The sequence below is a fragment of the Phaseolus vulgaris genome, chromosome 11 (genome assembly GCF_000499845.2).
Source record: "Phaseolus vulgaris cultivar G19833 chromosome 11, P. vulgaris v2.0, whole genome shotgun sequence".
NCBI lineage: Eukaryota > Viridiplantae > Streptophyta > Magnoliopsida > Fabales > Fabaceae > Phaseolus > Phaseolus vulgaris.
In genome coordinates, this window is record NC_023749.2 from 47,684,003 (window position 1) to 47,699,545 (window position 15,543).

The 15,543-nt window shown below is 30.8% G+C and overlaps 1 protein-coding gene across 1 annotated transcript; it reads left to right on the plus strand.

Annotated features, from left to right (window-relative positions):
* Positions 1 to 471: 471 nt before the first annotated feature.
* LOC137831493 (DNA repair protein recA homolog 1, chloroplastic) lies at positions 472 to 10,918 on the plus strand. The gene is made up of 13 exons (XM_068639189.1): positions 472 to 790; positions 3,139 to 3,230; positions 3,365 to 3,440; positions 4,245 to 4,307; positions 4,417 to 4,546; positions 4,669 to 4,754; positions 4,843 to 4,968; positions 5,133 to 5,237; positions 5,423 to 5,479; positions 7,723 to 7,785; positions 7,859 to 7,935; positions 8,237 to 8,309; positions 10,546 to 10,918. The coding sequence occupies exons 1-13, from the start codon at positions 599 to 601 to the stop codon at positions 10,651 to 10,653; spliced, it is 1,248 nt and encodes a 415-aa protein (XP_068495290.1). The 5' UTR covers positions 472 to 598; the 3' UTR covers positions 10,654 to 10,918.
* The last annotated feature ends 4,625 nt before the right edge of the window (positions 10,919 to 15,543 follow it).

Consider the following 15,543-nt stretch of genomic DNA (forward strand, 5'->3'; position numbering starts at 1 on the left):
ATTTAAAACTCATCTTTTTAGAAACTATTTCTTTTGGCTAAATTGGAGTTTTAGTCTCTTTAATTTCTTATTTGAGATTTTAGTCTCCCTATTTTCGTTTTGTTATTTTAATTCTTGAATTTTAGAAAAAATTATAAGTTTACTCTAGTATTCTATTTTCATTTTTTTTATTTGGGTACATATAATTTTTCTTCGTTTCTCATTATTCTAAAATTTAAAATTATTCTTTTTAATTATGAAAAAAATTAGTGAATTTTGATTTTAGTTTCTACCAATTGTTTTTTATGTCTGAAAAAATTGAAATAGTAATTTTTTCAACATTAATTTTAAATTAGATAAATATTTTTTTTAGAAATATTGAAAATATATTAGAGTATTACATTCTAATATTATATTATAAATATTAATAAGTGCATTTAGATGATTATTTGATTTTCATGATTTATGTTCTATTACCCTGTTTATATGTTTATACTGAACAACTAACGAGACCGAAGATATAGATTTTTGTCTGGGCAGGTTTTTGTTTTCCCTGTTATCTCTGTTACAACAACAAAAAAACACGTTTTTTTGTATCTTCATTTTTGTTCCAGCAATAATGGATTTGATGTTCCCTCTGAAACCCCATAGTGTTATTCTCAAGGCACCACTCTTTTCTTCTCTGTTGTTCCCTCTTCCTCTAAGGTTTCGTGCTGTCACCGCTTTCAAGCATGCAAATATTCAATGCGAACTTGAAGGCCGACCCAATGGTGCTCTCTCCGGTGACTTCGACCCTCGCTTCATTGATAGGGTATGCTCCATTTTGCTGCTGTTGTTATTGGTTATGAACCCTTTTGCTTTCTGGGCCCTGGTTATATTTCATTCACGAAGGTTTCACTTTCCTTTTGAAGTGGGTGGTTGCGTTTGTGCTCTTGTTGGTACTTTCACTTATGGAAAAAAAGATCACCTTTTCAGGACTTTTTTGTGTGGTTTTTATTGTCTGTTTAAACATACTTGGAAGAGATTTTTATTTGTTTGTTTATTGTACTATTTTGAGTTGCATTACTAAGTGCTTGGTTCAGTGATCATTGGATATATGTGTTTGATGTTATGCTGTGGCTGTGTTGCTTTAACTTGAGATAGAGAAATTGGACTAACAAAAATCTAGGTTTTGAAGGACATTTCATAAGACATTGCCTAAGGGCTTACTTGAATTTGGTGGGCTTGTTGATTTCTTTGTATGTATAGTTCTGAAAATCTCTAGCCATGTAGGTGGGATAGGGGACGACAATCACTAAAAAATGTTGAAACGAAGTTTTGTTTGCATTTTGTGACATTCTCTATTGAGCTATATTAGAGTATAGTTAGTCTGCAAAAATATAGTTTTCTTTTCTATTTTAGTACAGCAATAGTATAGGTATAACGGCTACTATAGTAGTGCAGCTGCGTCTTCTAACCTCCTACCTAACTCTAAGTTAGCTTTATAGAGCTTATATACTTGTTTGTACTCAGTTAGGTTTTACAGATTAGTTAGCTACTTATACTTGATAGTAATCACTTGGGGTTAAAAGTTCATTTTACACGAAATCTAAATCTCTTCTTCATCCTCTCTTTAAACCGTAAGGATACCAAATTCAAAGTGAGCAATGTAAAATGAATTTGTATGATGTTGTTCATGTGTTCGTTTTCCTGTGAACAGAAGCGAAGAGGAGTATGCATGTGGAAATTCTCATATCCTTGCATAGAAAATATTGACTTGTGAAATGAGCATTGCAATTTTATCATGTTCTTAATATGGTTCTTAAATCAGCCACAGATACCATGGTCTTAGTTAGTCTTCACCATGGGGCTCAATATCCTCCTTCTATTTCCTCATTTAGTCATGTACCCTGCTTTCACATCCATTCGTTCCTTCTTGGCCTCCTCTTTGCCTTCCTTTTCTGTAGATGACATGGGAACTGGGAAGTTGGTAATGATAGCAGTGGTGGCTGGTCTAGTTGGTTGTGTCTATGGTTAGGCATAAGAAATAAAAGTTAAGAAGAGAACTAATCAAAATATCCACAACCTCCTAACAAAATCAATTTTATGTCCTTACCCACCTAAGCTACATTATAGCCATGTCAACTGTTGGTAGGCAACCTATAGTCATTAATCAATGCCATCTCATCATGCTCTGTTAGTGGGGCTTATGGATAGTGCTAGAAGGAATTGAATAAATTTCTGCTTATCAAGAATTGTTGTTTAATAGAAGAGATATGGTACTCTAAAAGAATGAAGAGTTATTCTATCTGGGTATGATGTTGTATGATATTTTATTGTTTCTAGAAATGTTTGACATCATCGTATATTCAATACACCTTTTGGATAGACATAAGGATATAGAAAATTTCACCATATCATCTTTTATGCACTTTCCCTGATCTCATTACTCATGGAAGTATAATGTTTCCTTTACTGGTCCATTAGATTCATTTAGCATGTCAATTTTAGGATATATGGTTCCATATTTGTTATAAATTGATGACTTAAATATGGTTTTAGTCCCTGTGAAATAAGTGAGTTTTGTTTTTGGTCCCTGTAAAAAAATTTCTTTGTTTTTAAAATTGGAAATTATTACTTTTTGATCCCTAGTATCATGACACTAATGAACTGGTTATGTGTTGAACAAAAGGTTAAGTGACCATTCCAAGTGACACATTACCAGTATTGTGATGTAATGTTAGCATGCAACAGGTAAAAGAAACTCTTAAGATTCATAAAATAAATTATATTTATCTATCTTAAAATGAATAGTAGGCATTAAAAATGGTGATTTGGAATTTTTGAGGGATGAAAATCAGTGAAAAATATTTTTTTGGGACTAAATTGAAACTCACATTTTATAAGGACTAAACTTAGTGCTTTCAAATTTTATAGGATGGAAAACAAAGAAACAATTTTTTTAGGGAACCAAAATCAAAACATACTAATCGTATTGCTGGGACTAAAAACATATTTAAGCCTAAATTGATTTTAGGTTTCTGATGAAAATATAGTCAGTCACGGTCATAAAATTAGTAGTTTATTCTTCTACTAGGGTTTCTCCTTAGTTATAAATTGTTGATGAGATATGTTTCTAATTTTAAGTGTATTCAATCTGACAATAAATTTCCATTCTAGCAAAAAGCACTGGAAGCAGCAATGAATGATATAAACAGCTCCTTTGGAAAGGGAAGTGTTACAAGACTGGGCAGTGCTGGTGGAGCTTTAGTGTATGCATTTTCTCCATATATATGTTCTCTGTCTCACCTAAATTGTAGAGAAACATCAGTTTATATACCCTGTCACTATTTTCTGTGAATCAAATGGCATCACAGATTTTGTATTTCATCTTGAATGTTTGCAGTGAAACTTTCCCCAGTGGTTGTTTGACCTTGGACTGTGCTTTAGGTGGTGGTCTTCCTAAAGGAAGAATTGTAGAGGTATTGCCTTTATACATCTCGTTGTTGTTCTTTTCTTTTTGTGATCATATAACCTATTTACATTTATGGATTGGGAAGAATGAGATATATATTTATGGTATAATTACCTTATTTGTTCCTACATTTAGGGTCAATATTCAATTTAGTATAGTGGTTTTTAAAAAAATCAATTTGGTCCCTATGTTTTTTAAAAAGTACACAAATTGGTCATTTCCATTAAATCTCACCTTACCGCGTCAAGTGCTGCTTATGTGGTAGAGAGAAGTGGGCCCGAGACTCCGAAAAATTGTGTTTGCCATCAGTTGAAAAATACTATTGATGTTGACCAAATAAACCCTAACCAACTTTGATTGGGAAGTATCACTGGCCTACATTGACAATAAAATAACCGAAACGAGGTCAGATGAAAAATAACTTCGGTTGACTTTAGCTTAAAAGAAATCTTTGCCAACATTGGTCAAAACACGATGTTGAGTTAACGACACCTTGATTGGTTTTAACTGAGTTGATGGCGCCTTGACTAAGGCTGAGCCAAGGAGAGAGTACAAATGGAAGTGACATAAATTTGAACATATGAAAAGTTTGAATTCTTACTTTTGCTGAAATTTGAAATTCAAATTACTCATAAAATTTTAGAATTTCAATTTCTTTTCAAATTCCTTATTAAACAACATATTTTATCATAAAATATTTCAAATTCTCTATAAAAGTATATTACCTTCTTAAAATCCCCATTCACACACACTATTAACTCATTTGTTCTGTCATGGGTCAAGCTGATATTATCTGCTATATCTTTTCCAGATATTTGGACCAGAAAGTAGTGGGAAAACCACCCTAGCTCTTCATGCTATTGCAGAAGTGCAGGTAACTTTTCTGTTTGGAGTTTTTCAAATCATTAATTATTGATCATGAAGAATCACTTAATATAAAAAAAGAATTCTGGATCAATATGCTATTTTTTTATGATGTGCAGAAGTTAGGAGGCAATGCAATGCTTGTTGATGCAGAGCATGCTTTTGATCCTGCATATTCTAAAGCATTAGGAGTGGATGTAGAAAATTTAATTGTATGCCAACCTGATCATGGCGAGATGGCTCTTGAGAGTAATATATTTGCCTTTAATGTGATTGTGTTCAAATGGAAAAGATAATATTTGCGCTGTCCATATTGCAATAGCAGGGTGCTGTTTGGTGTCTATGAATTGATTGAACTTTCCATATTATAGTTGCAGACCGAATGTGTAGATCTGGAGCCATAGATCTCATTTGTGTGGATTCTGTCTCAGCTCTCACTCCACGAGCTGAAATTGAAGTAAACAACTACTTTTTGATTTTAGGTACTCCTGGTTATAATTTAAGGAGTGCATTTTTTTAACTAGATTTTTCGTTTAAATGCACAGGGGGAGATTGGAATGCAACAAATTGGATTACAAGCTCGTCTTATGAGCCAAGCTTTGCGTAAAATGTCTGGGAATGCATCTAAAGCTGGTTGCACTCTTATATTTTTGAATCAAATAAGATATAAGGTACTTGTGTTTGATTAGTCTAACTTTCCTTTTGGATGACTGCATACATTTCGTTATGACTACGGTAAATTCCAACTGCTTCCTCAATCAATGGAGTTCAATGTCTATATTTGATTTTTTAAACCTCTAGTTTTTTTTTTTTTTTTTTTAATTTACTTCTGTAGATTGGTGTCTATTATGGAAATCCAGAAGTGACCAGTGGTGGGATTGCATTGAAGTTCTTTGCGTCACTTCGGCTAGAAGTTCGTCCTGCAGGGAAGATAAAGTCTGTAAGCTCAATAACACCATCATAGCATAATCTTTTATATCATCTTAAACCTTCCTGTTTCCCAGAGGCATCTCAACTACAAACTATCAGCAGTTTTACTGAAATTATCTTTTTGACTGCGATGTCAAAGTTGTTTGAATGAAGCATCACTGGTTGCATTTTCATTTTGGTTTCAATTTCTTTTAGGCTAAAGGAGATGAAGAAATTGGCCTTAAAGTTCGTTTAAGAGTACAAAAGAGCAAGGTAAGCGACAATATTTGTAAATTTTGAAGTTTTCTGTTTAAAACATTTCTGTTCATTTTTTATAGTGCTGCATAACATAATCCCTTGAAACTTGACCTTTATTATACTTTCCAAAGTTAGCAATTTTGATTCATTTTTACTTGTCATTGATCAGTCTCTCTGTTTCTTGTGATAATTTATTCTAGATTTATTGTGACAGTGTATAAAAATTGGATAGCAGTGTGACACTTTTGAATCTGCTATTATCTCCTGAGTCTCTTTTGATGGTTGTTCTTGTTACTCTTGTTCTTCTTTTATGTCTTCTAGGAGATTCAACACGACGATTCCTCAGCTGTGTGACACTTTTAAGTCTGCTACATTATCTCCTGAGTCTCTTTCAATGGTTGTTCTTGTTCCTCTTGTCCTTCTTTTGCGTCTTTTAGGAAATTCAACATGAGGACTCCCTCTTCAAACATACCAGTGATACCAATAATCCATTGTGGAGCATGAACATGCCGCTGTTCCTGCCTGTGAGGCCATGCCAGACTCTTCCCCAGTCCCAATTCCTTTACTGGACTCTGCCCTTCCACTTATTCTTCATGTAACAAGCCATCTTCACTACATCACAAACACTAACGGAAAATTTCAGTTTTAGACAAAACTCCTTGCTAATTTATTGTGAAAATGAGTAATTCTTTTTTCTTTGCTCCACCGAAACAACATACATCCAAAGACATAGGAGAATTAAAAAGGAAATGAAGGAATTTGTTGATAAAGTACTGATTGTCCATGACAAGTAATGAATTAAAACTATGTGCCTCATGTCTCTACTACTCAAAAATAAGAAAAATAACCTTGATAGTATAAAAAAATAATTGGCCATTCCTAATTCTAGGAATCAAACACCTTTGAAGGATCATACTCATCGTAATCAATTCCCATGGTCGGAACGTGGCTAGGACCTGGTTCCTCGATAAGCAATACAAATTTCTGGTTAGTTACAGGTAGTACTTACAAAGGTGCTTCCTATCAACACCTTCAGTAAAATTAAATGTGAGGTCCCACCAAGCAACCTTTTAAAGACCATTACGGAGGGGTTCTACCAACCTCTAATATGTCCATGCATGAGGTCCTATTGAGAAACCTCATCTGTGGGACCAATATTTGAAGATAAGGGAGACAAAGTATCCCAAGTAGTAAGCATGATGGAGTAGAGAAAAAGAAGAGGCCATGAGACTCATTCAATGACAATCATCTGTCCTAAACTCTAGGCATGCGTGGTAGCAATGTCTTTTGTAAAGGTAATTAAACAGTAATGGGATTGGTTAGTGGTTAGTGTTGATCCCCTTGGACTAGGTTTGGGAATCATTGGCATAAGCAAATGTAGAAAAGGAAAGAGAAAATGAACAATTACCAGAAATGTGGTTAAATGCAGAGTGTCAACAATCCAGGACCAAGGGAAGAAGACTAAGAGATGCTAGCAAATGAGTTACTAGTGTGTGCAATTGAAACAATAGCGCTAGTGTTTTGGTGGTTCCCATACTATTGATAGCAAGTACATGCTAAATTACATGGCTTAGGCAATTCCTTCAACAACTTCACTTTGGAGACATTGAAGATACTGAACCTATTTGTGACAATCAAGTTGCTCTCCACATTGAGTCAAAACAGATCTTCAATGAATGTACTAAACACATAAAGATAGTCTGTAGATTTGTAAGAAAGGTTTGTGAAGGGAAATTACAACGGACTTTGTTAGCTGTAGTGACCAACTGGTCAACATGTTCACAAAGTCATTTAAAGGATCATATGCTGTCTATATTTTAACAAGCCTGGTTCATATGACATGTTTGCTTCAGCTTAAGGTGGGAGTGTTGTAAAAATATTTTTGAATGAGGACATCTATTACATGCAAATATGGAAATATAGGTTACTACAAATTAGGGATTTTGATTGGTTCTTTGTATCCATGATTTATTCTCGTGTGCCCTATTATAAGATTTTAAATATAGCATATGTATGGTATACAACACAACATTAAGAGATGTCACTATTATACAAAGCACTAACCCCTAATTTCAAATTAGGAGATATAATAAAATATGGAAATCAATCCTGAGTTCATCTAAGGTGCTCTAAATTACTCTAAAGATAAAACCAAGATATTTGGAGATATATCTTTGATATTTTAGCAAATATTATGCTGTATTTTCATTGACTTTAAACTATGTTTAAGAGGTCCTTAACTCAATAAGTTGTTGTAGGTATCAAGGCCTTACAAACTAGCTGAATTTGAAATTATATTTGGAGAGGGAATCAGTAAGCTGGTGAGTCTTGCAGCATAAAAGCTTTAGACCTGTTAGTCTATATCATTATTTTAACTCTTTCTTTTGAATGCAGGGATGCATTTTAGATTGTGCAGAAATGACGGATATTGTTTTAAAGAAGGGCTCTTGGTACAGCTATGGAGACCATCGGTACTGTCTCTACTTTCTGAATCTTAGTACTTATTTTTTACTTATTTAATGATCTCTTTCATTGTTCTCTCTGTTATCTGGGTGTGTCCTCCAAATTAAGGACTTAACAATGCAATAATATATAATGTAAAATTTATTAGCAAGCTAATCAGTTGTGAAACAAAAGTTGGTTTTTCTTCAATGCCTTCTTCTCTCCCTTTACCTTGTATTCCCCATTCTTTGTCCAAATGGTTGGTGGGTTGTTTTTATATGTAAGTCTGCATGGTTTAATGTTAACCATCCAATTGGTGTCTTGAAACAGGTTGGGACAGGGAAGGGACAAAGCAATACAGTACTTAAAGGAGAATACGAATCTTTTAGAAGAAATTGAAAAGGTTGCATTATCTGAGCCTGTTATATGCTATTATCGACTTTAAAATTAGATCTTATGCTGTATATTCTTTTGTATCTTAAAATTATAAACTGCATGTGTGCTTGCTTCCTGATTATGTTTTTATACTAGTTTGTCTATTGTCGGTAGAGAATGTAATATCATATGATCTTGCCCAGAAAATTTATGGTATAAATTGTGTACCCGGTTTTATGCTGTTTGTAATCTATATGTCTCCAAATACATCTGGTCACGAAGTGGTGAAGCCTACTGGGATTGGCAATTGTTGTTTGGACTCATCGAAGGTCTTAGTTAAAGCCAAGATCTTTAGTCACTGATGGTATGTTTGGAGTTTGATTTAGTCATGGTCAAAGCAGTTACCATTTTGATGGTAGATTTCAGGGTTGAGCTTCATTTGATCAAGCAACAATTTGTTTTTGGGTTACATAATAGCTATAAAGCATACATGCTGGACTACTTATGTCTCTTTTTTTGAGTTTGAACAAGAAGCAAGGATTTTGTTGTGAGTATCATTGATCTTTTAGAATATACAAAACTATATTGTATCTTGAATATAGAAAGATTTATAGGAATTTGTCTTATGAGCACATGCATGATTTTATATTTATAAGGAATAGTAATGATACAGTAGTAGGAAACAAAAGAAACATAAAACATACTCCTTAAAATTAAGACTATACAATATTTCCCCATTTACACAACCGTATCTTTAATACCCTCCTCATGCTAAAGTGTATATGTCATACACCAAGCTTGTTACAATCTACGCAAGATCCCATGAAAGATTTTGTGAAAATATTGATCAGTTGGTCACTAGAGCTAGCAAAGTTAGTCGCTTTTTTTCTTGAGAGCAGTTACTCCCACGAAAGGACAATCTATCTTATGTGTATAGTTCACTTACGGAAGACTAGATTGGATGCAATATGAAGAGCAACTTGGTTGTCATGGATAGGTCAGTCCCTAAATATCTCCAAATTGTAACTACTGGAGATGTTGCTTAAGCCTTGTAACATGTAGGGCCTGTTTGGGAGCTTCTCCAAAAGGACTTCTAGAAGATTAAGAAGAAAAAAAAGAAATAAGTTCCTTCTTAGCTAAAATTAGTTTTTTCCCAAGTAAAAAACAAATAAGCTATGAGAGTACAAATGAGTCTATGCATAAGTTAATTTTAACTTGTGGAGAAGCTAATTTCAATTTAGTACTGAACTTCTCTGCTGGATCAAGCAATTGTATTTTGCATCTTAGTTCTCCATGAGATCAAATTCCCCCTACAAGAACGCATAACTATAGTTAGATCTCTTGCCATTAGGTTAACAAACAATTTAGCTGTCACCTTGTCTTCATATAGGAGTTTGCAACCTGGTGCATTCTTTATATGTCGCCATTATTTAGTATGTTGCATGTGTTGAAATGTAATGTTATTTTATTATTATTTCTTTTGTATGTACCCAGCTTTAGTTTAGGGTTCCAATTAAGTGCCTTGCCTCTTTCCACTGAGATATATATATATATATATATACACACACACACACATACATCAATAAAAAGGTAAAACAGTGTAAGTTTTATACACTGTACTTTCTCCATCTCATTTGTTCAAGTTGGTATCAATAGCCCTGGTCACCTCTGTCCACTATCTCTGGTAATCACTGCCCTGCTGCTGCTGTCCACCATCGGCTTTGTTCTGGTGAAATCGGTTATGTGCGTCTCGAGTAGTATGATCTCCCATGGCAATCAGTTGAACATGTCTTAGAAATTCTAAGCACTATATTTTTGCTAATGACATTCAACATCTCTTTGATGCAACTCAAAGAGTAGCCTCTCTCATTGGATAGACTCTAAATGACTTTGATATCATATTAAGAAGTAAATTTTATGTCTAACTCAACCTTATAAAACCAACTTATAAGATGAGGTCTGCACTCACTTATAAACTATGAAATGTCCTAATTTATAATTGATATGGGATCTCCAATATTATTAATACTTGGTTTTAGACTACACTGATCTTAGATTTTAGTTATAAGTAACTAGATTACTGTAATGGACAGTCAGTAAAAAAAAATTAGTTTTCCAGAAATTTAATGTAGAGAATGTTTGTTTCTCATGTTTGGTATATTTTTAAAAAATAACTCTCTCAGGAAACTATGTTTCCAAATTTTGTTCTACTATGTTACACACAATTATAGGATTGATGAAGAAAAGAAATGATTTATTTGCAGGTAGTTAGGTCTTCATTGGTTGATGGAAGTAACCAAGCAAGCCTTGCACACATGAAGAATAGTCCAGTGCTACATGAAGATGATGATATATTTGAGGAAAGTCAGTGATAAGGGACTTATTACTTGTTTGGGTGGTTGGTTCCAGAAACTGGGAAATTCTTTCTTCACAACAAATGTTAGTGGAGTTGGCTTTGATGGCTACACCAATTATTGGCTCATCCATCTTCATCCATTGGTAAGTGTTAAGGAAACTGATGGCATGAGACATGCACAAAAGGATAACAGTGAAACATAGGATTTTTAAGGACTGATTTTCAACTCAAAATGTTCTTGAGTCCCAAGTAATGCAATCTAGATTTTTATATTTGGTTTCTGTTATAGCTGAAAAACCTCTGATTCAAAAAACTCTGGTTAAAATTAGATTTTATTCTGATAAAGAATGTTAATTAATTTCATTTAGTTTTCTTGATTTCATAAAATAAAATATATTTTATAAATTATCCTTATTGGAGATGGTGTTTAAGTTTAAATGTAAGTAGTTTTTTTTTTAAATAACTGCATTAGACAGTACTAGGAAAATTGAAATTTATTTATATTTAAATTCACTAAACATGACATTTTATTTTCTAGAGGTGTAGAAAATTTATTATTGCTTCCCATTTTTGTTATTCTTTTTGGGTTGTTGAGCTATTCTGCTGGTAGGTTCACTAATTGGGGAGTTTCTTCTTGCACCTCTACATTTTTCTTTCTACACCCCTACATTTTTCTTTCTACACCTCTACATTCTTTTAAATACTTAAATTATCCTTAAATAGTTTTATGTGATTTTGGAATAGGGTTCCATAAGCAAAAAAGTGATTTTGGAATAGGAGTTCGTAAGCAAAACGTGTTTCTGGAATAAGAAATCCAGAATACAAAAAGTCATTTTGAAATATCTTTTTTGGAATACATTTTTTTGATTTCTGGATTGGGAAATCTGGAATTAATAAAATGTATTTTGAAAAATATATTCCATAGAGCAATTCGGAAGTCATTTTTTAAAAGGTAAAACAATCTTCTTTGAAAATGATGGGTGCAAGAAGACATTTGTTAGGGTGCAGGAAGAAATCGATTTTTTTTTTTCTTTTTACATCCCCTAATATCATAACACTTGTTGTCAATATAAAATTATATTTTACAATATGAAATTTGGGAAATTTTTAGATAATTTGAATTATAAAATCTGATACTATAACTTAATTACATAATCTTGATCTTGATTAGATAATCTAAAATTGTTTTTATGTAATTTAAAATAAGATTTTGGATTATACAATTCAGAATTATTTTATATTAAGTAATATGATATTTTTTTTTTATAATTTGAAATATGTTATGATAAAGGCATGCTCATCCTTTCCACTTAAAAAAACTTGATGATGGTTTATTTTACCTTTCGGTAAGTGGACCAAGTAGTAATGTTTGACAAGAACTAAGAATAAGTATATAATGGGAAGAAGTCCAAGAACTAAGAATAATAAGAATAAGTATACAATGGGAATGGGAAGAAGTTGAAGTATAATAAGGTGTTGAGTTTGAATAGACTTTGTAACACATGCACATAATGAATCTCTTGTTTTGCATTAATGTTAGAGTGGTAAAAACTAACTATTATAAATCAAATCAGATAAGAAGAAAATATACTTACGTATTGAATCAAAAGAGTACAAATGAGTATATTGTTTTTCAATCTCAACAAAGAAAAATTTAGCTACTTAAAATGATAAACGTGATACAATTAAATCCTAAGTACCTAGCACATGAATACATTCTTGTATTTTAAAAGTAAGTTTTCGCTCTTTATTCTTCCTCCTTCTTTCTTTCGTTTTTTATCAATTTGGTGCAATTTACAACCTAAATTCTTGAAATAGGTAAAAAATAAATATTTCCATAATAGATAAGTCGTGCACTAACATGCATGAGATTGTATAATAGAAGTCGTGTTCAAGGTTCACGTTTCAGTATGAACAAGCTTTACACAGAAATTGTGAATGATGCACACGAGATTGATTAACAATGAAATCGTGAGTGTGGAAGATGACTTTTGTTGAACACGAAATGTTGAAATCGTGCTTATCATGCACGACTTTTGCATTTCTAAGTTTTTTTGCACTTTTTTTCTTATAAAAAACAAAGTTGTTTTTTGTTATTTTGAATGATGGAATAATTATTGAATGAATAGAAAATTGTAGTAATGGAATAATTTAAGAAAGATTAAGTTGTTTTTTTAGTGTAAAATGAATTTAATTAAAATTGATTTTAGAAACCTAAATTGTACACTTGAAAAATTAAACCATAAACCTAAATCTTGAACTTTAAAACCTTTTAAAAGTTAAAAGTATAACATGTAAACACAAACCCTAAAACTGAAAAAAAAAAAACATAAATAGTACGCTAGAAAGGATAAATTTTAATCGAAAATGGTAAGAAATAATATAACTAAGTTTAAGACGGGTGGGATGAATGGAACTTTAAAACCTTTTTGCAAATTTAAAAAATTATAATCTTTCTTATATTGAATCATTAGATTGAAAGATTCACAGATAACCTTTTAACAAGTTAATTTTCTAAACTAATTGATAACAACTAATTAGTGCATAAATTAAAAGATCAAGGACGAGACAACAGAAAATTTATACTGGTTTATTCTTTTTCGAGAATTACTTCTTATAGTTATATGCTCAAACTTATTAACAAAAGAAAATATTACAAAATATTAAAACCATTTTCTTGCATCCTACCAGAAAAGGCTCAATATACAAAAGTAAAACTGTATTACAGAAAACAACATTGAACACCATGTCTAGCAAAACACAAGAAATCCAACCAAGAACCCCTAACCAGCAAAAATGTCACAATTACACCTAAACCAAATACAACACATATGAAAACTTCTTGATGAACCCAAAAGATCTCCAATATTTGCTAAAGAAAACTTCAAGAACTAAGTTTCCAAACTCATAATTATAACTTTCATTATTACAACATCCATACGAAAATTTTCTTCACAAGAAATTTACCCTCAGAACTCAAGAATGATATTCAATCAACATGCATTGAGGTGATTTTTCATATTCTATTTTAATAATAATAAAAAAATTATTTTTTATAAAAAAAATAAATATTTGAGCGGGCAATACTATTAATACAATTATATTAATTATTTGACAATGATTGTAATAATAAAAAAATGCATACTAGTTATAACTGAAAAACTAAGATACATGGAAAAGCTTTTAAGGACGCAGCCTTTCTTTGAATTATCTAATTTCATTTATCTTTTAATTCTGGATCAGATTTTTATAACGTTTTAGTATTTAATTTTTTTTATTCTTCCAAATTAAAAAGAAAACAATTTAATCTTTAAAAAATAAAAATCTAAAAACTTAATTTAAGGAACATTTTTTTTTACACTTTAATTCCCTGAATAGTAAATTTAATATATTTTTTTAAATCTAAGCTTGGAGATAAAAAAGTAGAATTCACTTCAATTTTTTAAACTAAAAGGAATTTTAAGTCTTTTCACGTGATTTACATAATTGGATGAAGATTGTGAATTATTTTTTATATTATAAATTTCATTTATCGTTATTTAACATAAAAAAAATATTTCTTAATGTATGTTATGTCCTCTTACTTTTCCGATAATATTATTCAGCACTTATTTTAATGGGATTTAGTTTCATTTTAGCATATTTGACTGTTAAACTTGCAGACTTGAGAAACCACTTTTTAAAATATATATGTAATTATTTTTCTTGTCCAATAAGTTTCATAACTGAAGTGATATATTGTCATTTGAGCACTTCTTTGAATAAGAAAAATAATAATATTTTTCTTTTATTAAAAAATTGTTTGAAAAAAACAATTGTCGTTTAAACGATGTCTTGGTGAGATATATTTTCTTATATTTAAAATTTGTTTCAAATTGTTTTAATATTTGAAAGTATAATTCTTTATAATTTCATTTATATAATGATATAAATATGTAATGGGATAAGGTTTGTATTTTATTATCTTTATCTAGATAATTAATGAAAATAAATCAATATTGTATATTATATATTATTAGATATTCAAGAAGAAAGAGATGACTACGGCACTTAATGATGACATATTCATGATTACATTTGATGACGTAGAGGATGATGAGGGTACTTTCAACTATTTTATAGTGATTAAATGTAAATATTAATTAATTTTTAAAATAATTTTCAGTAAATTTGTATTGAAAATTAATTTTTGTATTTAATTAAACATAATAATAATAATAATTTATCTTAAACAATTTGATTTCTTTTAAATAATTAATCATATTTAATAATAATTTGTTAAATTGGTTCTAAATGTTTTATAAATCACATTAATAACATAATAATTGATTATATTTATTTATAATTATTTTAGTATTTAACAAAAATGGTTTTCAAATCTCTTTAAAAAAGTACAACTATAGTTTTCATAATTAACAACTGTTCTTAATTGCTTGTGGAAGTTTTAGATATTTTTCTTAAATGAGAGTTTTTTTAAGATGTTGGAATTGAAAAGTGATTCATGTCTCATGTAAAAATGTTTTGATGACATTGTTTAAAGATAAAGATGCTCAAGATGTCTAGATATGTCTAGATAGTTTTGATTTTCATGGTTTGTTTGTTGTTGAGTGTTTCACATGTAGTATTCATAACATTATAATTGGGAACCAACCATACTAAAATGAATTAAAAATTAAATGAGTTTTTAAAAGTGAAAAACAAATGTTTTCAAAAGATTTTAACTTTATTAATTGATTAAGTTTTAGTACAATTGATTAGTTAGTTCCTAATGAAATTTAGAATAGGATAATTGATTATCTCTTTAATAATCGATTAAACGAGAGAGTTCGAAAACCATGTTACAAGATATTAATTGATTACACTATTTCATAATCGATTAAACATTTTTATTTGCATTAATTGTAAA